The sequence below is a fragment of the Tauraco erythrolophus genome, chromosome 5 (assembly GCF_009769465.1).
Source record: "Tauraco erythrolophus isolate bTauEry1 chromosome 5, bTauEry1.pri, whole genome shotgun sequence".
Lineage (NCBI taxonomy): Eukaryota > Metazoa > Chordata > Aves > Musophagiformes > Musophagidae > Tauraco > Tauraco erythrolophus.
Window position 1 is genome coordinate 3,347,493 of NC_141469.1, and position 26,977 is coordinate 3,374,469.

Below are 26,977 nucleotides of genomic sequence, written 5' to 3' on the forward strand. Positions count from 1 at the left end.
CCCATGAGATGTCTAACAGCAGCTTTTCTATTTCAGCAGCAGCCGCCATGGGATTCACAGTTCCCATGGCTTTCGCCAGTTATAGACCAGCACCGCTATTAAAAATATTTTTATGTGAATCCTTCAGAGTACTGGTGCAGGTCACAAAGTGTTTTAATGATACATAACTTCCCTCTTACCAGAAAAGCAACCTACTTGCTCAAAAGAGCCTACAAAAACCCAACATAAAAAGCAGACAATTTCCCTCCCAATAAACACATTTTCTTAGACTTGAAAAAGCAACAGAAATGATTTGTTCTCCACTCCCATATCTCCCACTACAAACCATTAGAAAGAACACCTAAAAACCCCAGAGCACTATATGCTTCAGAAATGCTCCTTTTATGGAGAAGGCAAAGCAGGGGGGAAAAAAAGCTGGATTCTATAGAAGACTTGTGAAAAGGCTGGCCCAAGGACGGTGCTCAGCAGACATACACCGTAAATCCAGTGGCTGCAAACAGGTTACGTGGACGCACGCATGAGCTGAAGAGCTCGCTGCCGAAATTGATGGTATGACCTCCAGATGGGAAGCATCTATCAATCCTTATAAATAAATACAATATAAAGACACACTTAAACACACCATTGGTATTCACGGCAGGTCTGGTAACAGGAAGGTTTTTTTCAAGAAAAATATTACGTCAAAACCACAAACCACTCACTCTGACAATTGCCAAGGCCCTACCAGAGAGTGGTAATCCAAAATCTTCTAATCCCACTTTAGATTAAGTTCTCACACATTCACAGTTGAAAATCCATGTGGCAATTGCTACATGCTACGCTTAAACAGACTTCTGTCCTTTCTTTGGGGAGAGCTCTTCCATCAACCATCACTGATTTTAATGGCAAACCAAGTTCTGTCAGAACCTCAGACTTGGGCACCCTGGAAATTAGGGACTAGAGAGAAGTGATTTTAATGTATGCGTTTACCTAGAAAAACATAAACCCCATCAATTCATCTTTTTTGCTCACATTTCACTTCGCCGTGGCTAGCCAGTCCTCCTTGAAAACTGCCTGTCACCACAGCACTTCGTTTTAGATCCTGCCAAAAGCAGACAGCTTTTGGAAAATGAAATTAACACAAAAACTCAAGCAATTAATGCAGCAATCACCATGTGAAAGACTTGTCAGCTCTCTGCCAAGGCAGCACAGAAGGAAACGTGAGTGCAGTCAGCAGAGAGGAAGCCCAACTCTGCAAGAGGATGACAAAAATGGAAATGGTGTCCAAATTATTGTGCAAATCAGGCCGGATACCAGTTGCTGTCCCTGCTGTGAACTGACTGCTCAAGATAGCGGAAGGTCAGTGATTATCTCGAAAAGATAAGCCAGGGAACGCTCCCAGCTGAAGCACAAGTTCAAGCTCCATTCAAACCCTTCAGGCAGATATTTGTATCAATACTCATCAGAAAAACATCCTGCTTTACTGAGGGCTACAGTGAGCTGCACCAATAAAGGTGCATCATTACGGGATACTTTTTGTGGCCGAACAGTATTAAATGACCACACTGCCATAAAATCCGTGTGGTTTATGCACAGTAAAGCTTGATTTTAATAAGCCATTTAAGCATTTCTTGCCTTTTGAGTCACCCAGCCTTGGGAAGTCCTTCCTAGGAAAGAGGTTCTCATGCAAGCTTAAAGAAAAACACCTGCGAGCAGCATTCTGGGCTGGCCCCGCTACCCGTCACCTGGTGCTACTTGCTTTACAAATAAAGCTTTGAGCTAACTGCTTTGGAGGAGCCTGGAAATACAGAGTCAGAGCCAATGGCAGCTATGAATCTGTAATTAGGATCTGTATACGACCTTACACCTAGTGATGGAATACTCCTACCTGAGGCAACACGAGATGAAAACTCCGGATATAAGAAAACACTGTTTTTAAGTACACAAGTCAAAAACTCATAGCACTTTTTTTGTTGGTAGCTCTTCATTCAGAATTACTCTTGCAAACATCAACTCATCAACGAAAGATGCAATGCCAAGGTGTAAGACAGGCTGTATTTTTTACTTAACTCTCACACTGCCAGCCTCACAACTGCAAACACTATTCTGATAAACTATTAAAATCAGAATAAAGCAAAAGTAGGGTCAAAACTTCACTCTTTTTGAGCAAAACAGCTGCCATCTCTCAGCTTTCCTGAAATGAAATAAATGCACAGTGCCTCTAATGTGCATCAGCGAAACCAGGAGAAGGAGGGACAATTAAGCAGGGGGAGTGAAATGCAAGAAAGCAAAGATAATGTAAATCAAAATAACACGGGTCTACACAAATCTATACTCTTGAAAAGGTAAACATTAAACGTGTTGGTGCTAACCTGTACACACCCAAGTTCTCCTGTCAGGAAGATCTAGAAAAACATAATCAAATTCAACTATAATCCAGGGTCTGGAATAAACAGCGCTCCACTTATAAAAAATATCCTTTAATCTTTTATATTAAGCATTGATGCAAATGCGTGCCTCCTTTGGGAATTTTAAACAGCAAAACGGAGGGGCAGAGGAAGGAGAAAAAATAATTCAAAATACTTTTTACACTATGAAAACGTTGCCATGTAGTCAGTGGTAACACTTCCTCTTCTGGACATTTAATCCAAAATAAATGTCAATATTGAGCAAACCTGAAACTACACATTCTGTAATGCACCTTGGCTATTGTTGCTTTAATAATACACACAAGTTTCCTATTCTATGGGAAACGAGCTAAGAAAGGACAGAAGTTCATACACGGTGGGACCAGCACAATTTTCTTAACCTAAAACCAGACAACACTCTGCTTTTTCCCCATCTTAAGGAATCACAACACATGGCTTTAAACCCAATCTAAAGCATTGAAGAAATGTCACAAAACAAACAGAAACGGCTTTGCTCCCACATGACAGTGACGGGTGTCAAGGCTGTTTCCAGCCACAAGCAGACCCCACTGGGTCAGCCCAGCTGGGCTTACCCTTTCCTCTGCCATCACAAGAGCAGGAAAGGGAGATTTTAATGAAACACAGGCCTGCAGCCCCAGTATAGGATGAGATGGATTGAGCTGTATGAACCCACAGTTCACTGGCACCAAAAGGGCAGCCCAGCTCTCTCACCTGACTCGTTACTCAGCACCTCACCCTCCGCTAAGCCAGTTCAGCTGTGTGCCCTGAGAAATAAGTTGCTATTTTCTGGTCCTTTCTCGCTGGACGAGGAAGTTAAACCAACTTATTACGGAGGTAACGAAGAGAACCAGCAGCCACAAGCACTCCGGAGCAGGAGAGGCGGGTACGGGAGTGGACGCTCTGCAGCTGCACACAGTCTGCCCCAAAACCGCTTCACAACCACAGGAGAACTTCGTCTTATTTATCCTTTAAACAAATGGGAAACACACAACGCGAAACACGGGTTTTTTTGTTAGCTCCGACAGTCTTTGCCGCTGGAGTAACGGGCTAAATCCCGGTTCCCGAGACGGGCTACCATCGTAGCTTCGCCACCACTGACCACCGCCAGCTCCAGCACTGCTGCTGCCATTGCTCGTGGGTGTTTCACACACGAAACAAGGCAAACGAGCCCCAAGGCAGCCGCTCCTCACGCGCCCCTCTCAACATGGGACCTTTTCCTCCAAGTGCTTCACCTGAGGGCGCAGTCACCAGCCCGGCTGAGGCGGCAGAGCCGCGGCAACACGCTGAGGGACAAGGGCGGCTGAAACGCCTCAGGAAGGCGCCGCACAGCGCGAAAAGCGGGCACGGGGAAAGAAGGGCGCCCCGAAGCCAGGCGCGGGGCGGGGAAGGGCGGGCTGCCGCGGGCGAGCCCGGCGGACGGCGAAGGGGCGCGACGCTGACCCGACAAGACGGCTCCCGCCCGCCGCGCGCACCTCCCTCAGCGCAACGGCCGCCGTTCCGCGCATGCGCCCAGCGGCTAACGGGGGGGGCGGCAGCGCCCCCTGTCTGCGCCGCCACCCCCATGGCGCCCGTTCCGCCCCCCACCGCGCACCACTGACCTGCCGCCGCAGCCGCTCAGGGGACACCGGACCGCGCCGCCCGCGCCCGCCTCTCGCGGCGGGCCCTGCCCCCGCCGCCTTTCCGCCGCCACCGGCGGCGTCAGTCGCGCCGCGCCGCGCTCCCCTCACAGGGAGAAAAGCCCCGCGGCGCCGCCCACGCATGCGCAGCGCAGCCGGCGGGCGCGCCTCGGCTCGGTGCACGTGATTTCCTCGCGGCGTCGCGGCGCTGTGACGTCGGGCGGGCCGCGGCGGGAAGTTCGGAAGGCGGGGAGGGAGCGCGGCGGCGGTGCTGAGCGGGGTACGGGGCTCCGGCCGGGCCCTCTGGCGGGCCCCTCGGCGGGGTGGCTGCGCGCGGGGTCGGAGGGCGGCCCGCGGGGCGCGCTCCCTGTAGCTCTGGGAAGCCTCCGGGTAGGCGGCCGCGGGCGGAACGCGCCGCGCTGAAGGAAATGTTCATGGCTGATGGGCGGAAAAGCGTTTACCGGGGCTGTTTCGGCGGCGTGGAGAAGGTGGGTTCAGCAGACGTGTGTGGATGTGTGCCGGCAGCCGTCCTGCTCCTCCTTGCTCCCGGCGCCTTCCCTAGGGATCCAGAGCACTCGTCCAGCTGCTTTTCGCGGGAGTCATCCTGCGCCCTGTAAGGGCGTCCCTCGCCAAGGTTTCACACCTCACGAAGCACCCGGGGACTGACAAGAAGGTGGCAGCCGTAACAAACAGCATAAACCTTTCTCCTGTCTTGAATAAAGAGAAGAGTTTCTTAATATAAAGAATATCAAACATAATTTCTCACTAATCCGCGGCAGGACCGTCTAACGTTCACGATCGTTTCCGTTGCAGTGCCGTTAACGGACCGAACGGTCGTCGCTCGGATGCGCGTCACATCATCACATACTGCAGACCAGCACCTAGACCAGTAAGTCGCAGCCTCGGGGGAAGAGCTGCTTTCGTGACAATTTTTGCCTGGTTTCATCATCAGAGGCTACTTGAAAAGCTGTCGTGATCCAACTTTAAGCATATTTACAGGTTTGACCTCATGGGCAACCGGTTTTGAGAGTCAGTTATCTGTAGCGGGAACTAAGCACGCATGACCGAGTCCAGACTCACTCAACTTGGGACAAAATTAGGCTGTTAACGGCTTCTGTGGTGTTTTGTTTTTTTTCTGCAAGTCAAGGCATTGAGCATAATTCGTTAATTCTGAATAGCTGTACGATCGCTCGAGTTTTCAGAGCTGCCAGCCAGTCGTTTAAACGAATGAATTCCCCTGAAAGTTAGAAAATATGTTGGCATCTGTAAAAAAAGCCATTTTTTGCCAATAGTCCTTCTGTTAGATTCTTTCCAAGGTTTCTCTTTGAAACGCCCACATCAGCTACTCCCATCTAGCTCCCGTCTTTTGAGAGGGGGGGAGAAAAAGTGAACTGACATCTGTTTTTTTTGTCAATGCGTTTCCTTCACAACTCTGGTGGATTCCGAACATTTCCCCGTCCCTCAGGCTGTAGGGAGACGCGAGTGTTGGTGAAATAAGCTGTTGGATCACCGTTTTGCCGAAGCGATGGCTGCTCAGGAATTTACTGTAAGTGATTTTTAACAGTGTGTGCAATTAAGTACAAATAAATTAAAAAACGCTGTAGCTGCTGTACTATTTAAACATTTTCCTACTTCTTATTATTTCAACATTTTACACGTTGAAAACAGGTATTGTACACTCACCAAAAAATGAAAAAATCCAAAACGTGGCAAGATGGAATTCTGAGGATTACAACTGGCAGAAATAAGGTGAGCATCCCAGATTTAATCCCGTTGGATTTAATATCATCTGCTACTGCTGGATTGTCAGGGACAATCTAGTGGATCTGTGAGATAACAGTTATTTAAAATTCTGTTTTTTCATTGCAGGCTGTCCTGTTTGATGATAAAGGACAATGTTTGGAGAGTATTTTTATAACATCTCAGGTAGATTTTATTTGGAGGGTTTTTTGATTTATTTTTGTGCTTTGTGTTTCAGGAAGCATTTCGAACTCTTGTTTGGTAACAAAGGTAGTGCTTTTTCTTGTTGTGGATGTCGAACTCTGCTGTGATGAAAACAGCTTCTATTTATTCATAAGTCTTATTGTTTTTCCAGAACCAATGCAGAGGTTTTATGGAATTTTATTCCTTTTTGGGAAAAGCAGTGGATGACAGGGATACATTCCATAGGTGTAATTTGAAGCTAAGTGCTCATGCTTTCTAGTATATTTTAATCTAAGTATTTAATCTACAATTTAATCTAAGTATTTATCTGGCAGCTGTGATATACTGGGTAGAAATTTCTGAAATTTTTACACATAAGTCCTTACAATTCTGACAATATTTATTTAGAAGAGTGTTACTGTTCCCTATAGAGGACTATCATGTACACGCTGCTGCTTTCTCTTTTCTAGGTGAACGCTGGAGATCATTTAGAAGGTGAACGATATTTGATCACAGTTGAAGCGGTAAAAGCAAACGAAAAATCTTTGGAAGATCAGCCAAGGAAAGCAGAAACTCCAGCAGCGGATAGAAACGGTGTAAAACCTGGTGTTCTGCCTCCAAGACATCTGTCTGTCGGCTTGAAACGGAAGTTTACAGTATGTTCCTGTTTTGAAATGAAACAGAGGCACATCGTTGAATGAACAGTGCATATATTGATCGTGTCTTCCTGGTTTTTTTTGGAACCGTAAGCCAGAACGTGTTACTGGCAGCTATTTTTTTTCAGAGTTGACTAAATCCGCTTGGTTTAGCAGGATTGCTCTTGCTAAGGCTGCAGTGATAATGGCGAGGGCGTGAGATTATTTCTATACACCTGTGGGATTGTCGTGTGCTACCTGATCACAATATATTTTACGGAGTGTGCCCTATTTTCAACATTTTGATTACAAAATGTGGCGTTGATCTCTGATGAGAATTTATTTAAAATTTCTCTCCTAGGGTTTCCAAGGGCCACGCCAAGTCGAAAAGAAAATATCAACAATGGAAGACGGAGAAAAACCGACAACATTGCCGTTATCCAAGGAGTGTCAGGGTACTCTTCCATCCAAGTTTTATATGACCTCTCCGTTGTTTTCTACGATTTGCAAGAAGGATGCAGAAACAAGTCTATCCGCAGGCTTTCGCGAAGATGTGTGTACAGACAGTGACAGAGAACACCCAACTCTCTCCTCACTGCTTTCAGCTCCGTTTCTTGACAGATGTGAGGAGGCAGAGAAACAAAATTCCGGTCAGTCCGTTGGGAAGCCGGTATCTCCTGTAATCCCTGGGCACGCCAAGTCTAGCAGTCAGAGAGCGGGTCACGGGGCAGTGTCGCACAGCATCAGGAGCACGGCACAGATAATCGCTCTTCTGAAGTCTAAACCCTCACAAGGGTGCAGAGAGCAAACCAGGTCTGAAGTCACAGAGTGTCTGTCTGGGTTTCAGGCATCAGAGAACACAGATGGTTCATCTACCCAAAAAAGCACAATCCTACCTGCTTTTCCAGGCAACCCTGCCAAAAGACTCATTCAAAATACTCAGCACCTGCCTTTCACGAAGGGAACTGTGAAGGATGAAAAGGAATGGAATGCTGAAATGCTTCCAAATTCAGCTGAACAACCTTGTGATAAAGAAGTCACAGGACAGAGACATGACAAAAAGGCAAATAATTTCAGTCGTGATTTACAAGATCCTTGCAACACAAATAGTTGCTTCCTATGTGAATCCACCGTAAGCGGAATGAGCGACAGTCAGTTTGTCCCATCCTCGGGGAATGTTTCGTGTTCAGCAAGTCCAATCACCTTTGGAAAAAATCTCTCCAGATACAGGGAGGAGAATTCATCTGTGAAGTTGCAAAGTGAGCTTCAGCCCAGACCAAATTCAGAAAGAGTGCCCAGTGACCCCGAGCTCTCTGTGGACGTAACCTTGACTGGAATTGGAATTGGAAAGGAGGAATTAGGTCTGCCTGGCAAAGACTGTGGTCCAGATGAACAGGTGATGGAGGTGAACTTTAATCTAATGGAGGCTTTTGATTTTAATGACATAGACAACCAAGATCTGTGTGAAAGAGACAGGAACAAGCTCACTGGAGGAGATGTGCTTTCACAAAGTTCAGATTGTTTCCAGGGAGAAGATGCAGCACAAAATGGTGACGTAATGACACACAGTACAAACGAAGAAAAGTGTTTAACGTTTCACGGAGAGGACGATGGAAATCTCTGCGCTGAGGGTGCACCATCTCAGCTCTGTGACGACAATGCTGGAGATCCAGGGAGAATTGCAGAAGAATCTGCAAACCAGACCAGAACTGAAGTGGAACTTTTGGGTGACGGACACCACGTAGAAGATGTTAATGAAAGTCAATTAAGTATTGAAGCTACAAACAACAAGAAGGATCTTGATGGCTGCGCAGCACGTACCATTAATGATGTGTCATGGATAAAAAGCAAGCACTCTGATCTTTTGCCTGGTGAGGCAGACATTAAGGAATGTCACCCTAAAACCAGTATGTTTGAGAAAACTGAAAGTATTTCTTGTGTTTCTACCAGCAGAATAATTTCTGCAGTGGACAAAAGGACTGAAGAAGATGTTGTACAGCTCGGAGGCATGAAATCCCCAGAGGCTGGTTTAGAACACTTGTGGGGTACTAAGAGTGATGACTTGAAACCCAACAGTCCTTTGTCACGAAAATTGGATGCTACCTGTGGCTCATTCTCATATGTTGCAGAAGACCATCAAAAGGTTTTTGGCATTTCACAAAAGGAAGATACTCTCATTTCCACAAGTTCTATCTGTCCTTTAGGAAAAGGCCCTTCATCTCCAGAGGAAACAGCCATAGGTGAAATGGAGTTTGAAAACGCAGAGAGCATAAATGCCTTTCGTGAAGCCTGCAAAGGGGATAGAACAGGAATGGATTGCCTGAAATGCACGACAACGGCTGAAAATTCTTCGGATCTTCCTGATTTGGTAAACAGCATCGCTCTTCTGAGAGCTTTGACCCAACATAGCACAGCATTAGAAAGCTTACAAAAGATGGAGGAAAATAATAGCGTATTACACAAAGCAGAGACTTCTAAAGAGATATTTGAACCCCTTGTGAAAGATGAAGGTTAGGCCAGCTTCTGTTTTAACATGAATTCTGTTTGACTGTACCTGTGTGACTTCTCTGCTCTTACCTCTCCTGCTGGACAATTCATAGTCAGAAATCATGCTGGAGGAAAGTTCTCTCGTGCAATTTGTAGTGTTTAAAGCAACAGCGTGGGCTCCAAGTCTGTGTCTGTCTTTGCTTTAGTTCATTAAATGCTAACTGTGCCGTTATTTGCATGGGTAAGGTTTGCTCTTCAGATGTTTCCATGTGAAGAGAATACTGCAACTGTCACTTACTGTGCTTTTCCATCTCTTGTAGCTATAAACCAGTTTACAGAAATGCCTTACTCGGAAAGTGTACAGGCATCTTCATGTTCCTACTTTGATTCTTCTGGCCTTATGGTAAGCAATTTTTGACTACGTATATCTATCTGTACAAGATACATTCCTTTTCCACCAGGCTTCTGGAATAAAATTCTTGGTTTATGAAACTATAGCAGCTGAGCTGGCAATTGCTTAGAGGCATTGACTAAGAAGCTGATAGTAAACGGAAGATGTCTTCCTGCAGACCCTCTTGCCAGTAAATGTTCAGGAGGCCTAATGTGTGACAAGAAACTTAATGCAAAATGGGAATATTCAGTTATGTTTAATATCACATTAGTATGTCTGGTACTTCTTCCCTGCCCCATCTTCTTTTCCCATCTATTGTTTCTTTTCTCACACTCTCTTTTTGAACACATGGGTTTCCCAGGAATTTTAGCACCTGGGCTGAAATACACTGGGAAATCTGTTTGTGCTTGATGGTTCACATGGATTTTTGTCCAACGCTATTAAAAGTCTTTTTCTTTCAATCTGTCCAAAGAGAAAGAAAGATTTCGGATTAAATTCTTCTCGTTTTCCTCTCTCATTTGAAAAGCAAACATAGTTCCTTATCCTAACATGGATTGTTCTGGCTTCCAAATAAAAACTGTTAGACTAATTAGCTTTTGCTACTTTTCTATGCAGCCCAACTCTTTGGACAATTTATTACTGAAAAGAGAGGCATGTGTTCTGCCAATAGCCACGGCTCAGAGAGACCCGAGGACGTCTGACTGCCAACCAAAGGTACAGTTTCTGTGGAACTGAAGTACAAGGAATAGTGTTTCTTCAATTTCAGTTCCATGGTTTGCTATTTGCAGTGTACTACAGTAAGTCCTAAAAAACGTTTAGCCAGTCTTATCACTTTTTAGTACGCGTGTCTGTGGGAAGTTTTCCATTGAGAGTTTTAAACTCAAATTTCACAACACAAAAAAAAGACTGCACATATTACATCAGATTATCCGTTTTCAGTTGACAGAGATTTGTGCAAAAACTTCACTGCTGCTGAGTGGCAGGAGTGCAAGAGAAAGAAAGAGAAAAGCACTTTTTTTTTTCTTTTTTTTTCTCTTCTGCGGTTTCCAGCAGATTATTTTTGTTGTATGTATGCAAAGTACCTGTGTTGACTGTAGATAGTTCCAGAACAGTACTTATTTTCAGTTAATAATTTCGATATATTGCGTAGCCCGTGGCGTTTCAAGGACACGAAGTAAAGGGATCAGCAGCCAGTGAGATAATGTTGAGAGCTCCCTGCTCCCAGCCAGGATGGCAGCAGTACCCAGATAATACGGAGTTTGCAGCTGAGAGGTTTTTGTCACCCTTGTTTTCAAGCAATTATGTCCCCTCTGACTTCAGGCAGGTAAAACAATTTTTTCAAAATTATTCTTAGTAACCTTGGTGCAAGAAAGGAAATGTAGGATAGAAGAGAGGTCGTGTTTAGAATATTACAATCACGTCAAAACACTAACCGGTGGTTAAAACTTTGCAGTTAGGCAATTATTTTTACTCACCTTTGGCAGAAGAGTATGCTTTCACAAGATGTAACTTGTTTTTTTTTTCCTCTGATGAGTTTCACTTGGAAAATGTACATGGTCAGAAGGTGTGATATTAAACAGAGAGACTTGCTCTAGAGAGAAGTGGCAGGGGGCTTTTATAGTGATTGTTTCCTGGTGTTAGCAGTGCAGTATTCACCTCAACTGGATCTGAAATTTGATATTTAATTGCTAGAAAGTTCCAAAGCGAGGGTTTAATCTTTCTCGGATCGTGATTCTGTTCCTCCTGGATGCAAAGAAACATGGCATGCAACATTAAATAAAATATTTTTTTCTAATACAGTATATATTTCAGTATTTAAAATAAGGGAAGAAAACTGATATTTCATTTTTTTCTTCCAGAATGGGCTAGAGATACGGAAGAATTATATCTAGAAATAAGATTTAGAAATAAGTTTCACACAAAGATAATATTTATATATATAGAGGAGAAACAGTTCAATTCATAACAAGGTTTTGCTTATACTTTTTGGATTAAGTCTCCAGGCTCAAGAAATCTTCCTGAGGATGATACCAACTTTATCAGAGAAGAGAATTTTCCCAAGAAGTCTGACATGACTGAAGAGTTGGGAATAGATCAGTCCCGTAAGTGAAAGCAGAATGGCAGCGACTGGCCTCAGAACAATTATTCTGCATGACTCGTGTCCTTTGCCTGTTTGTCCTAGCGTTGGCACGGAATGTGTATTCCGACGTTCCACCACGGACAACGTCAGGCTCACTTTCACATTCCGATTTGAGGCAGACACAGTGGAATTCATGGCAACCTGACAAGGTGTGAATTGACTGTCCCTTCTAGATCTTGTTGGCCTCGTTTCCTGTGTGTTCACCGTAGCAATTTCTTAGTTTTCAAACTGTTTTCTCTCAACTCTGAGAGACGTTTCAGTTGTTTAGAATGATGAGAGAGAACAGAGCTATAACCAAGTTTTTTTTCCTGGTCCTTCACTTGACATGTTAATTCTTCATCTGTAGATGATTTCATCAGCAGAACTGACTTCTTCACTTGATCCAGACTCTACAATTTTTCCAGCTTCAGGAAGCGAGGAAACTATCGGAGACATCCAAGAGCCCCTGACACACAGGATCTTGCCGAGTAAACCAGAACTTTCAGAAATGTGTTTCAGTAAGAAATTATAGTTTATAATTGTACTTTACGGTATTTTTGCTAGAAAATCTTTTGAGGATTTTTGAAGTTACCCTGGGTGCTGCACACTGAGATATGTCTGGGTAACTACAGAGTCTGATTTGGGTTCATCACACGTTTTTCCTAGTTTTGTGAGTGATCTTATTGGAAAAAGGAGCAAATGTTAAGCTGTTTGTTTTCCAGTCGGCAGCTGTCACTGACCTACCAAGAATCTCAAATGACCTACAGAACACGATAATGTTTGAATAATTTGTACCAAACATTTTCTTTTATACATGTAGAGTGCCTACAGAAGTGTGTTCTGAATATAGGGATTTAAGCATTAAAAGAATTACAATTGAAATTACTCGTGTCATATGGAAATTTAGCGCGGTACTGCACAGGCGTGACAGGAAGAGCTTGCCAATTAGAAGACAGGATGTGGAAGGAAAAACTCGGAATTCTTTACTTATCTTAGTTTTTTGTACATCTGAAGTTAATGTGCCGTCTGTAAGTGGTACAAGTTGCTTGTAAGATGTATTTGCTTTACAGCACGGGAGAAATCCAGCTATCCAGAGGGATGCAGCCTCTCAAGATTGAAACTTGCAGTTCAAACACGAACCCCGTTTGTCACTTTTCCTGTTGCTGAGGAGATTCCCGGCGCGGTTTATCCAACTGACAGCGAGGAGGTCCAGCCGTCTTTCGGCTCTTCAGCAGCCCGTTTATGCAACAAGTCGGCGGTATTTCCTTTAAGTGCTTTTGGCCCTGAGGACAGAAATGATGAAACCTCTGTGTTTGGAGAGTATCCGGAAGAGAGACAAAGGGAATCCATACAACTGGTGTTCCCTAAGGTGACTTCTCAGCATAGACAAAGCAAGTGGCTAAAATATCAAAACAGTGTTCAGTGTGACTCGATAACTCAAAACAGCGATGATGAGGAAGCGAGCGATGACACCTGTGCTGAGAACATCCTTGGAATGCCGCTGGGTGCCACAGGAGAGAGCAGTGCTGTGGATAAAAGCGCTCCGGGCTCTGCACCCCTGCTGACAGCCAAGAGCATCCTTGGGAAACGCTGTGCGAATACCAGTGGCCGAGATGTGATTTCAGAGAGGAAGTTACTTTCTCTGCACTTCAGTCAGACGCCTTTGGCTGAAGCGACACAAAAGGTGTTAAGTCATCTGAGCTGCCACACCGTAACAGGAGACAGCCAGGTGTGTAACTGCTCCAGCAAAACCTGAAAAAGTGACAGAAACACGTTTTTCTGGACAAAGTAAAGGTGTTTATCTGATATCCTGCAAGATGTTATCAGCATGATTAGATCAAGTGTTTCTACACAGGAGTCTCAGCTATAGAACAGCAGCTGCTAATGGTTTCTTTTTCTGGTTTTTAGGACGTAGTGATTTCTGAGTTGTCTTTTCCTAATGTGGATAAAGTAAAATACGCTCATCTTCCTAAAAGAAAGATTTCCATACCAACTGTGTTCCAGTCTCATGTTCACTACAAGCAGGTTTTTAGAGCTGCTCTGACAGGTACGTCTAACAGCATGATCTGTAAAACCCTGTCATTTTTCAACAGTGTATTTCTGAAGCTTCAGAAAGCAGGATGAGAGGGAGAGAGATCATCAATATCATCTATTGCAACCACTGTGTGCATTTCCTTTTGGATATGTATACTGAAATATATCCAGTCTACACCCAAAATTCCAAAGACAAACCAAAAGACCAGTACACTTCTGTTCAACTACGTGAGCTCGTGTCTGTTTACCAGTCTTCAGATTCCTATCTAAGCGGTGCGGGATTTTTAACAGTTAGTTAGTGTTCGGATCATTTGGTGCCATGTACTTCTATGTGATTTGAATAAAAGGAAGGCAGTTAGAACAAAATAATTGCACGTGTAGTATGTGAATTTTGCAGGTCACATGGTTTCTTGGGGACTCATATTTTGATTTCGAGTCGGGACTGCAATTTTCAAATGAAAATGCATTTTGATGTTGTGTAAATGTTTTAATACTGTGCTAATTATTTTATTTTCCGTTCTTCATCAAGAGCAATTAAACATAATACTCTTCGAGTTGTCACAAAGATTACACAGCGCTCTTTCGAAAGTGGATGTATCATTTCAGACAGCGTCAGGAGGTGGGCAAAGTGAGAGCCAGGAGAGCCGCGTTCCGCTCTGCAATCACATGCATCCCGCTAAGCTCCTCATGGTTAAAAAAGAAGGTCAAAACCAGGTGCTGTTTATTCCTTGTCTGCGGACAGTTTGGGGTGTTTGTTTGGCGTTCAACTGTATTGTGGGAACAATGCAGAGCAATTCTGTATGATTTACAATTGCAGGTTAAAGGAACATGTGGTAGGGATCGCTTTTCAGATCATTTGTAGCATCCACTAGTGTCCAGAGTTGTTGATGTCATAGTTCTCTCCATACAGAAACAGCTTTATATATGTAATATATAAATTACAGAATATATGTTACAATATATTATACTACTATAAATATATAATCTCTAGGTTATATGGAATTTCTGTAAGGTATGATTACACACACTGGCTTCAGAAGCTGAGAGTTTTGGGAACACCTTTGTGTTTTTCAGTCAAACACAAGTGTTTATCTGATTATTTCTATAGTGGCAAGTACCAGTCCATTGCTTTACTTTTTTTTTTTTTTTTTGCTTGTTTGTTTTAATGTCCTAATGGTCTTTTTTTTTGGTTTTGGTTTTTTCCCCTCCCTAGGGTCGTTTTTTCTACGCTTGTGATGCCCCGAAAGCTGAACGGTGTTCGTTTTTCAAGTGGATGGAAGACGCGAGCCCCACACAGATAAAATCCGGACCTAGCGCAGTGCTTGATGATATAAAAAGTATTGGGACATACCTCAGAAGTCAGAAGATTTCTGTCTATGAGGGATGCCAGCTTTTGGTGAGGTATTCTGAAACGCTACGCGCTTTTCCCAAGTGTGACCTGAATTGAAGGATTTGTAAATATTCCAGTAGCTCTGGATTTCAGTTGCTTTTAACAGACACATTCTGTAACTATGCTTAAAGAGGCTACAATTCCGTGTAGGAATGTAAAAGCCAGACCAGTGAAGGAATAATATTCACAGCAATGGCATTTCAGGTCGGCACTCTTTTCAGCAAGAGTCAAAACCAGCAGCTTGATCAATTTCTTAATGAAATCCCTTATGATTGTTGCATTTGGATTACTGTTCATTTAATCTTTCGTAAGAGAATTTGATTTATTCTCTTAGTGATTCCATTTTAACGTTAGAAGTTGTATCGCAGGCTATTCTGCGCTGCTTGAACTGTAGAGGAAACAGTTTAATTAGGGCTGAATATGAGAGAAGTGTTTTGCAGCCAAGATAGATGTATTTAAAACTTGGTTATGTAAGATGATGAACAACCACTGAGATCTGCGCTGTATCATTTGGTCCGATCTGTGGAGCTTTCTTATTTTTGGTGGTGAATCCAAAATAGGCCAATTGTTTACTTACTTTTTCTAAAAATTACAATTTAACAGGAGAGCCTTTGAAATTCAAACACAGCAGTGTAGTAAGTTCAAGAAATTTATGAATACACATGCCAGATTTGACGGCGATTCCAAATCCAAATTATACCTCAAACTAAGCAGGAAGGAGCATTACTCTCTCTATAGCAAAGGTAAGCAAATCTTAAGCATCAGAAGAATTGTCCATGTCATGTCGTGCCTTTTTCAAGTTTTAATCTGCAAAGAGAAAAACTGAATCCTATTTTTAAACTCCTGGCAACCCTGATCATAGAATCATAGAATGGTTAGGGCTGGAAGGGACCTTCAAAGGCCATCTAGTCCAACCCCCCTGCAAGGAACAGGGATATCTCCAACTAGATCAGGTTGCTCAGGGCCTCATCCAACTGGGCCTTGAACGTCTCCAGGGATGGAGCAGCCACCACCTCTCTGGGCAACCTGTTCCAGTGTTCAATTCACTATTCTAGAAGGACAACGATGTATCTCGAGAATTCATCTTTTCTTGTAAATACTCAGCTACTTTAGAAAAACATGAATTCCGTGTCCTTTGTCCTTTCTGTGGTTTGGAGTGTGTTAAATCTGTGAATCGGGACGTTTCAGGAAAGCCCAGTTTGCCAATAGATGATACTTAAGGAGAACTTGGTGTAAAAATTGGTGTTTCAGGAGTTGTTTCGCATCTCTCCTGACTTACTCAAATGTTACAAAGTCTGTGTTTTTTTGACAGATGATATCTGGGTTGTTTCCAAGACTCTCAACTTCGATCCCCTTGATACTTTCATCGCAAGTAGTGCTTTCTTTGGACCATCCTCCAACAACGACGTGGAATTACTGCCGCTGAAAGGCTACTGTCCCTCAAACTGGCGATCCAATAGTGAGTTCCACACGAAATACTTCACAATTGTGGCAAACAACTATTGAGGGAAAAAACTGGCCAGCAAAGAAGGATGAGATTAGAACTTCTCCAGTCTAATATGGGATTATTCACAGTATTTTTTTTCCTTGTATCTTTGGATATGTAATTTTAATGCAGTACTTAATGCAATTAAGCCTGGGAAGTAGCTGGCAAGAAATTTTAAATGGGTGATGAAGAAACAAGGATAATATAAATAATGGTGTAACTAATATAATACAGAATGCAAATTGGCTGTCGGAATGTACTTAACAGAAATATGTTTTTACTATCCTTGAAAACATACAAACAGAAATTGCAAATAACTCACTATGGAAAATTTGCATTTATATAAAAAGCCATGTATTAAATCTGTGGTTTCGCTGTCCTGACATTCTTTGCTGTGCCTTTGTTGCTACAGTCTAGAATGACTGAAAAATTCGTCTTTCAAAATTCCAGAAAAAACAAATGCATCCAGTTTTAGTTATTTTCATCATTGTGTTTTAAAAAGAAAATATTACTAAACCTAGCACTGATGGTTTTTAATGAACTGCTGACCTTTTTATTCTTTAAGAAGCTGTTCCCAACTAAGTTGCAGCCATCCATTTTGGTTTTAACATTTTTGTTTGAGGTTTTTTTGGTAATATTTTGTCATCAGTGTTTTGGAAACAGTAAGTTTAGTGAGGCGTAAAAGCAGAGAGAAACAGCGTGGGTCTGCTATAGATGTCACAGAAAAATGACAAATGTGCTGCCAACCAATGCAAAAGTTTCTTATTTTTGCTGTTGAATCAAGGTAAAGTTTTGGGTTTGTTTTTTTGGTAAAAGAAAGAGATAATGCTTTATGTAGTCATTCTTGAGCAAAGCACAATTCAGTGAGACTATGTTAAACAAACTCCTCTTCTGAGTTACATTCAGAATATTCTAAAAAATACAGAAAAAAAATACTATGACACCCGAGGTCTTCGTGGGCATACACGCTGTCAGAATCATGGGCTTCAAATGCAGCTGGAAGTTTGGTTTTGTCTGTTCCCTGAGTGTGAGTTGCAGGACTGAACCTCTCGAGCAATCAGGCTCTAAAAGAGTTAATGTGAAGCTTTTCAGTCGTAACGCTGTCGAATCACGGCATTTTCTTTTCTCTTAGGAAATTTTTGGTCCTGACTTTCTTTGCGATCATAAATACAGATTATTTTGTAATTCTGTAACCATTACAAAACTAAAAGCCTCAGGTGTATGCAAATGAGGCTTTAAGTGATGTTTAGTTGTTGGCAGTGATAAACACCAGCAAAATAGAGGTGGGTGAGTTACTCGACGTATTAGAAACCTGGTACTTAGGTAATCCCTGAGCACTGAGCCTTAGGAAACTGGCAGGGAATTCAGAAAAATACAATTGAACACTTATTCTGTTCTCATACTCTTTCCGAGGCATCTGATTTTGTACACTTTGGAAACAGGCTGGATGGAACTCAAGTCTAGCCCGTGGGAGGTCTTGTCTTTTTAAAGAAAATATCTGCTTAGCTCTTGTGATACAGACAGTTTACTTAAAAAATTCACTTCCTAAACTCCAAAGCCTTCTAAATATCTTGAGCGTTTCTAAAATGAATAGGGAATTTTATCTAAGCTTCCTTCCCAGAAGGTTCCTAATGTTGGAATCACAAACACCTCAAAATGACCCACCTTGGAAAGAAGGGCTTAGAGCTCTCTCCTCATCTATTATCAGACACAGTAACTGGGTTAACTTGGTTTCTGTCACGGGAGGCTAATCACTTTTTTTGGCATTTTGTAATTAATTTATCTAGCTGCTTTGAAATTCGGGTAATTTCATTTTTTCCTAACTTTATTTCTCTGTGGCCTTTCCAGCGGTCGTTCATGCCTTGCTGGTTTGTAATGCTAGCGGTGAGCTTGCGTCTTTAAGAAACATGGAGGAGCACTTCAATCCATCTACGTTACCATTAATACCGTTTCTACTGAAAAGGTAAGTTACTCTGAACGTGCAATATGTCAGGAAAAAAAAACAAAAAAAAATACTATTGAGTTTGCCCTAGTAAAAAGTGGATGAGGAAAACTGAAATCGGAAAAAGAGTGCAAGGAATGAACTCCTGACAATGCAGTTTTCGTTGATGTGGAAATGAAAACACAGTGGTTGTGTAACTCTAACTCCATTTTAAGTTTTTTTTCCCTTAAAACTTACCTGCAGCCCATGTTTTACAACCTGGAGATTAATATTGGGAGTTACTACGACCATTAGGCTGATAGTACAGTCACTGACTGATCTGTATTAATATATATGCCTCACAGGGGTTCAGAGGAACTGGTTTTCTTTCCCAGTTTTTAGAGTCACTTGACACAAAACCTAAAAATGAAATATTTCTGGCAGCTGGCAATCATGAAGCCTCGGCGTTTCCAAGTCAGCTGTGTCAGACTTAGCAGAACCCTGAGACAGAAATTACACACGTGCAGTATTACACCGCAACTTTCGACCGCTGTATTTCCCTTAGGAATTTGGGTTCAGAAAACACTCCAAACAGAGCCGACAGAAGAAAATTTATTCCACCTGCCATCAGCCTGAAGCGCGCCGTGATGTACGGGCCTGTCAGCACTGAAGTGGCCATGAGACTAGCGACAAAGATGATCCAGACGTTCTCGCTGAACCCAGATCAAGCTGCCTCCCTGGTTCAGATAGCTCAGATGATGACCTCGTGCGAAAATTCCCAACCAGCAAAGGAACATCAGATCTTCCCTCTCACCATCATACGCGGTACGCGGCAAAGAATTGGGAAATTTGCTGCTGTTGTATCTTTGCAAAAACGTGAATGAACATGTCACGCTAGTGTTAGTGAAACGCTCCTGAGTTCTCTCAGGGACAAAAGAGTAAACTTGTTTCCATACTTCTACCTTTACAATTCCAGGCAGACCTAAAGGGAGGTTCTTATGTTTAGGTTAAATGTTGATTTGTTTTAAATGCAGTGCAAAAGGTGAGCTTGGATAAACTGCCTCCATGTATGGAATATCCTTTCCAATTGGTTTGCAACGCTGCTGTCCTCACCTACTTCATGCATTTCTTGAAAATTCATGTCTTGGATGAGGCCCCTCTGATAATGACCTTGACATTGTAACATCTGTCAGCACAGAGCTTTTGATCCTCCAGTCTGCCCTCTGCCTTTCGCAGGATCTTACATAAGCACAGAGCTCTTTCTTATAAGATCTATACACAAAATCAGAGTTATTTTGTATCTTCTGCTTATTTCCTTTTGTATTAAAACCACTTTTTGTCATGTATCAGCTTTGCTAAATTATCATATAATTTTTTTTCTATTGCACATTATTCCGTGCTCATTTATACTTCCTTCAATCTTTGTTTTATCCCTTTTCAACACACACAAAAAGGCCAGTAACGGTTCAAAGATACTGTTTTTTTAAATCAGTGTTGAAAAGCAGCTACCATAAATCTAAGTTTTCAGATCCTGTCCAAGTAAATAATGACAAAAAATGACAATAATGACACTTGTAGTACAGATACCACTAGACTTAAATTGCCTGAGCTTTTGCCAGGCTGTCAGACATATCCATCTAGCAATAATTATTAGTCTTGCCAAAATAATAATCTCTCAAGTTCCTTCTCCTGTACCTGAGGACATGGTATGAGGGATGTGTATGGCAGATACTTGCATTTGTACTATTTCAGTGTATTGACGAGACTCCTTAGCAAGTGATGCGTGGATTCAGCCAGAAAATTTAGGAAAAATGCCTTAGCTTCTCCTCTTCTATAGTTTTTTTGTAAACTTACCGCAGGCAGTAAACGTGAAGGGTAAGGCAACTGCTTTCTCCTGGATGCTTACAGCTGCTGCAGCAAGCACGTGCAATGTTTTTACAGGAATCACAGCACAATATTTCGTGAGATAAACTTAAGTTATAACAATTGATCAAAACTGTACTTTCTAGAAAACTTTCACTTGTAAATTTGGCTTTTTCTTCCAAAATACCAGGTGTTTTTGGAGCCGGAAAGAGCTATCTGCTGTCTGTTGTGATCCTGTTCCTAGTACAGCTCTTTGAAAGCAGTGAAGCTACAGAAGGTCCAAGGGCAGCTCCATGGAAACTCCTGATTGCTTCTTACACTAACGTTGCTGTTGACAGGATACTGCTGGGGTAGGTTACGGAGATTTTTACAGACTATTGTTCCAAAACCAATAATGCTTTTACGTGGGAAAGATAATTGTGTTGGTATTTCCAGTATGACACTTGAAAAAGATTCCATTATTTCCCTGGAAAGGGCTTTAGTTTTACCCTTGCTCCTTTGCACAGCACACATACGGTAAAAAATTTAGAGTCAGCTGCACGAAGTTACGTAAGACAAATATTGGGCTCTGCTCCCACCAAATTTGCTGTTAAAATCCATCATGTCCGAACGTGGCATTGCTTAGGAATCTTTAGGAAGTAGCAGTAAGGGCAGGGGAAGGAGGGATGGAGAGAGAGGGAGAGCCAGAAAGAGGCTTGGGAAGCTTCAGCATGAAGCTAACATGAAATAAAACTCATGGTTTGGAAGGATAAAGGAAGGGAAAGTAAAAACGGAAGACTATTTATGAGAGGAGAATCCTAGAGGCATGAAGCGTTTTTGAGGTAAATCATGATGAGGGAATTTACTTTCATTTACTTGAGTTGTGGTCTCAGTTACTTCATCTGGTTAATTGCAGGAGTTTCTCTTCTTCGGTGCTCTGATGTGTCTGTTAAGCCTTTTTAGAACCACTTTTAAGGTTTTCAGAATTTCTTTTTATGTTTCTGTAACGTGCATCATCTCTTTTTCTTTGCAGTTTACTCGATCTTGGATTTGAGCATTTTATCAGAGTGGGAAGTATTAGGAAAATCACCAAAGCAATTCTTCCCCACAGGTAAGAATCCTTAGTCTTTGAGGGATCTGAAGCCAAGCTAAGATTCACGATAGTAAAATGACTATTTTGAAGTAATTCAAAATGTGATTGCGATGTGCCTGTCTCAGGCATACTACCCACCCCCTGCACGGTGGAGAAGTTTTATCTTGATTAAGAAATGTCACTTCTTGCTGAATAGAGCTAGTGCTTTTAAATGGGAAGTAGTAGAGGAGAACAAAATATTAAAGATTTGGGAGTGTACACAAGGAAGAAGAGCAAAACAGACAGACTTGAAATAGGTATGTACTGCTGTAGGGATAAGAACGAGGAAGAAGTAATCATAAATTTAATGTTCAGAGAATTAATGGTAACAGCTCATGAGTTCTGAACTATTTACCCATGTTATCTTTGCTACAGTGTTCTGGGGTTTGTCCTTTAACTACTTAAAAGTAAGCAACCTGCAGAGTACTTTGAACACAATTTGAGAGAACAAAGTAAAGTTGAAGATTACTAAAGATTAAATTTCCAATCCTTGGTGTCAGGAGCATGCCAAGGGTCTAAAATGGTGTGAGAATGGAAAACGCCTCAGTTCTACTCCACTCTGAAATCAGCTGTGTACTTGTCCAAGTCGTTTACTACGTGTATGTCTCTGATTGGGGTGGCAGAGTCTGACACGGTGGGATAAAGGTCTGTTTTAAAACAGGTTTTGTACTGGTCTGTCTCAACTGGATCCAGGTCAGATTTGTACATTGTTGTAAAGTATTTTTATGTATAAAGTACAGTGATTTTTTTATAGTGGGTGTTCACCAAACGCTGGTATTTTCAGTCATTGTAACACACATTATAAAATCTCTTTGAAGTTTACATGCTGGCTGCGGAAATGAAAATGAGCAGTTAAAAGAGCTGCTTGCTCTCATGAAAGAAGATTTAACTCCAGCTGAAAAAGTATACGTAAGGAGGAGTATCGAGCAACATAAACTGGGGACCAATAAAACTATACTGCAACAGGTACAGGCAGAGTGATGGGATGGGAAAGCGGGGAGTCGCTATGTCTGATCCGCGAGGCTCCGCATAGGGAAACTGGGAATCCCTTCTCACACCTGCCAAGCCCCTAGTTTTGAAAAACCAAATGAAAGTAAGGACTAGGACAGGTTTGATTCCACAGGTATAGCTTAGTGTCTTACCTGCGTATGACTTCTGAGTTGACCTTGCTGTTCCTGTTCAGTGACGTGGGACAGAAGCTCTCTCTGAACTTTAGTGCAAGCTGATTTCATATTCCCAACCTAGTTGACAAGGTGGGGAGAGAAAAATTTCTGAGCGCAGCTAGTCTGCACTGTCACCTTGAAACTAAAATTCATATAATCATAAAGGTTAAAGATCGGGACTGAGCCAAATCTATCCTAGAGTTGAGTATCAAGTGCCAATATATTTTCAGTAACTTTTCATCCAAGTATTACCTTTTAAGATTACTACTTCCTGTAGAAAATTCTTCTCAACTTCTGTTCTTTCCAGTTATTTGCCTTGTCTCTTCAGTCCTAGACTCAAAAAATCCCAGCTTGCTGTAGAGCAAGTGTAGCAAAGCAGATCTGAGCAATTTGTTTCTTCTGCTTATTCCGAGCGGTCCTTCCTGCCGCTTTTGCCGCTGGGGCTCAGGTGGTTTTGGAGAATCGTGTAATCTGAACTCTCTCGGTACCAGACCAGATGTAGTCGTAAAATACATGAATCCATGAATGATTCCAATGTACAAACACCCCAAGCATAAGAAATGGTGACCTTGGATCCGTCTCTGTGCCTTTTACTGGAAGTTAGAATAGAATTTTTTAAGGCACAGTGAGGACAACACAGCACGCAGCAGAACTGCTGAGAATTAATTCAGGTGTATTCTACTGCCAAAGCTACAGTCATGTACTGCACAGAGATTAACTATTAAATGACCTTAACTTTTTGCCTGCCCCTTTTCTCCTCACTACAACCAAGGTAAAAGTGGTCGGAGTGACCTGTGCTGCCTGCCCATTCCCGTGCCTGAATAATCTCAGGTTTCCTGTGGTGATGCTGGATGAGTGCAGTCAGATGACGGAACCTGCTTCTCTCCTTCCCATTGCCAGGTACAGCCTTCCTTTCGTGTTTTGGCAGGGAATTAACTTCTCATTAGCAGTGACGCAGCCTCAAATAATGGCCAGACTTGAACGTCTTGTTCAGAGCGTGAACTGTGAGGTCTCACCTTAGAAAGCAAGAAGAGTAATTTGAGCCCTGCTTTTATTGCCTGCCCGGAGTGACCATGGTACTTTAGCTGTGGAAAGAGGGTGATGGAGGAGGGAGACCGATGGGAAGCATTTTGTGATGCACAAACACAGCGCAAGCTTCCGTTATGAATAGTCTGACATCCTTTTTAGAACTTTTTAACATTCTTACTTAGGTTTCAGTGTGAAAAGCTAGTCCTTGTCGGAGACCCTAAGCAATTGCCGCCAACTATTCAAGGGTCTGAGAGCGTTCACGGAAAGGGACTGGAGCAGACGCTCTTCGACCGGCTTTGCTTAATGGTACGTACTGCTGACCACATCTGTGGAAAAGATGGAGGGTGAAATCGCAGGTCTGTTGAAGCCACTAGAAGAATCCTGGCTGAGATGTCAGAGGATCAGGGTTTCAGCCTGTTTTTTTTTCATTAAGCAGATTGCATCCTGGCGCGTTTCTCTGTAAATGTTATTTTCACACTGCACGAAAATTAGTAAGCGTAACAAATGTAAAACGAGAATGGATTGAAAAACAGTGAGATCCTGCCTTCTGATCTTTTTGTGCAGTTTTCAATCCAGGTGGGAGAATGAGGGGCGACGGTATTTATATATATCCTGTTTGTACAGAGCCACACAGTATACAGAATGCACGGAGGTTAAGTCGGCTTACTGCAGGAATTATTTCCACTTATTTCTCGTTTGACCTAGTTGGCATTGCAAAATATTCAATAGTTCTTTTCCTAGTCACACTTTCTGTATCGTAATTCTCTAGGGACATAAACCCATACTTCTTCGGACACAGTACCGATGTCACCCTGCTATTAGTGCCATAGCCAACGAGCTGTTCTACGAAGGAAATCTGATAGACGGTGTTTCTGAGAAAGACAGAAGTCCTTTACTGGACTGGCTTCCAACACTATGTTTTTATAGCGTTAACGGGGTAGAGCAAGTAAGTTTTTAAACTTTTTTATACAAAAAGTCAATATTGTAGGTTTTTTTTCTTCCATTCGATTTCTTTTTGTGAGAGCTAAATGGGAAATCTTTTTTCCCTATTGCCAGACTGAAAGAGACAACAGCTTTTATAACATGGCAGAAGTCCATTTTACAGTCAAGCTCATCCAGTCTCTTACTGCAAGTGGCGTAGAAGGATCTGCAATTGGTGTGATTACTCTTTATAAATCACAGATGTATAAGGTTCGTATAGCACATCATCAATAAAACAGTTTTCTTAAATGTACTTGTTTATTCTAAACATAGGCTCCATTTCAGCTAGGAAGAGGAAACCATAAGTGAGAAACGAATGCTTCCTCTTTTGTATTAAAACAAATTTAAATATGTATTTTTTCCATTAAAATATTTTAATTCAAAGATATGATTAAAAAAAAAATCTTTCCAATTGTTTACCTTCCACGTGCACGCTCAGAAAACCATCAAATTACACAGCACGTAATTTTCAGAAATGCATGGGGGCTGTCACAAAGCGGGGTGTGTGACAAGGACAGGTAACGGAGCCATCTGCGCGGCACGGCTGGAGTCGTACCTCCCTCAGTCACCCGAGGCACGACACGGGCAGCCGTGACTACCCAGCGACAGCGCTGGTTGCCACCCCGAAGGCACCACTGTGTCTGTTTTGTCAAACACGGGTTCACTGCGTGGTGTTTCCCTGCGATCAGCTGCGGTTTTAGCATCACTGCGCTCTGCAGTTTCTTACTTCGCCTCTTGAGTAGACTCCAGGCTCGCTGAGTGTGTTTGCTCCAGGCAAGTGACTGACGGCGAGCAGCCCAACTCATGGCCATCCGTGTTCCTCTGCCTGCAGATTCAGAAGGTGCTTAGTGGCACGCACCCCGAGGCTTCCAACATCAAAGCTGTCCAGGTGTCCACGGTGGACGCCTTCCAAGGCGCCGAGAAGGAGATCGTTGTCCTGTCGTGCGTAAGAACGAGGCAGATGGGGTTCATAGACTCAGAAAAGAGAATGAACGTTGCGCTCACCAGAGCCAAGAGGCATTTGCTGATTGTTGGAAATCTGGCCTGTTTAAGTAGGAACAGACTGTGGGGAAGAGTAATTCATCACTGCAAAGGTAGGATTTTTCTTTTCCTGTGTTTTTTGAAACCATGCGCTTATCTTCTTTAATTAAACTATGCGAAATACGCTTTATATATTAAACAGTATATTTATTACATATAAAATATAGTATACTGCAGGAAAAGGCAAGTATTTGCAAGTGTGCAAGCTGTGCATTTGCAGTTGTACCTGCAAACTGGTTTTATATTCAAAGGGCATTTGTTATCCAGTAAGGAGACTTCTTTTCCTTCTTCTGAAGAGAAGAAGAAAGCTTCTGAGAGTCACACAAAGAGCACGCAGGTAACGAGAGCTGAAACCCACTGCTGCATTTCTAGTCCTTTCCCAGTTTGCTTTCACGCAGTAGAGCCAGGCAGAGACAAGTTATGAACAAATTCTTCTATACAGCAGTTATTTCTGAATAGACAGGACTTAAATAAAGAAAAACGCTTAGTATCTTTGTGTAACTGTGGACTCCTTGTTTTTGGAAGATAAATTTTGAGCTGCTAGGAGAAAAACAATGCTATTGGAGATCAGGTAACTCTGCCAAGTAATTCCTGACTGCTTTGTTTACAGGTCACTGTCTTGTGAATACACGTGTTTGATTTATTGGACCACAGAGGGAAATAATAGTTTTTGAAAATCAGATTTTGAGTGTTCCTACGTATTTGCTGTGAGGTTTACTTCAGTTGAGTATTTACACATTTGCCAGCTAATCCTGCTTAAAAAAAAGAGAGGAACCAAAAAACCTTATGGTGCCTCTCTGCACCCGTTGCAACTCTGCTAGAAGGCAGATTTTCTTTTAACTAGAGAAGCGAGCGATGGAACAGTGTCCACATCTCTTAAGTACATCCAATAAACTCTGGCTTAATCCGACTCCCTGGTACCCACTGAGGGTCCCTCGTGGAGGGGCACATCCCCCTTCGGAGTGGGTAGGGCCTTACCTTAGCAGATACTCCAAAGGGAGGGCTCAGTCTCTAAAGCAACAGATGACTGCAAGAATAGGTGCCAAAAGAGTAATTATTTGATTTACCTACTTGGTTGACATCAAAGGAAGCGTCTCCTTAATGGTTGAACTCTGAAGAAGAACAGTTTTCGACGTAGAAATATTATAGCCCTTTGACAGGCTTGGGGGACTACATGTTCTCACCACTAATTGCATGATGGATGCTGTAATTATCCTCTTTATTGCTGCTTTTAGGACGGGAAAATGGATTACAACACGGAAGCCAGTGCGAGCAGCAGCTAGATGACATTCTTAAGCGTTATTTGGAGAAATGGAAGGAAGAGGAACAGAATAAGAAAAAGGGAAAATAAAACGCGCGCCTCCTTTATGAACAAAATA

General features: G+C 42.5%; 1 protein-coding gene across 2 annotated transcripts; it reads left to right on the plus strand.

The window, feature by feature from the left end:
• Positions 1–5,549: 5,549 nt before the first annotated feature.
• Positions 5,550–26,949, plus strand: ZGRF1 (zinc finger GRF-type containing 1). Of its 2 annotated transcripts, XM_086611707.1 has the most exons (28): positions 5,550–5,570; positions 5,693–5,773; positions 5,894–5,950; positions 6,418–6,603; positions 6,944–9,092; positions 9,390–9,472; positions 10,076–10,174; positions 10,611–10,784; positions 11,457–11,562; positions 11,643–11,749; positions 11,947–12,097; positions 12,650–13,308; positions 13,488–13,626; positions 14,143–14,327; positions 14,827–15,014; positions 15,607–15,746; positions 16,316–16,462; positions 18,338–18,452; positions 18,976–19,235; positions 20,464–20,623; positions 21,286–21,363; positions 22,203–22,350; positions 23,320–23,447; positions 23,759–23,882; positions 24,346–24,522; positions 24,633–24,767; positions 25,390–25,651; positions 26,834–26,949. In XM_086611707.1, exons 1-28 carry the CDS (start codon positions 5,550–5,552, stop codon positions 26,947–26,949), a joined length of 6,375 nt encoding a protein of 2,124 aa, XP_086467833.1. The 2 variants fall into 2 exon arrangements, with proteins under 2 accessions (XP_086467833.1, XP_086467834.1); XM_086611708.1 differs by lacking the exon at positions 10,611–10,784.
• The last annotated feature ends 28 nt before the right edge of the window (positions 26,950–26,977 follow it).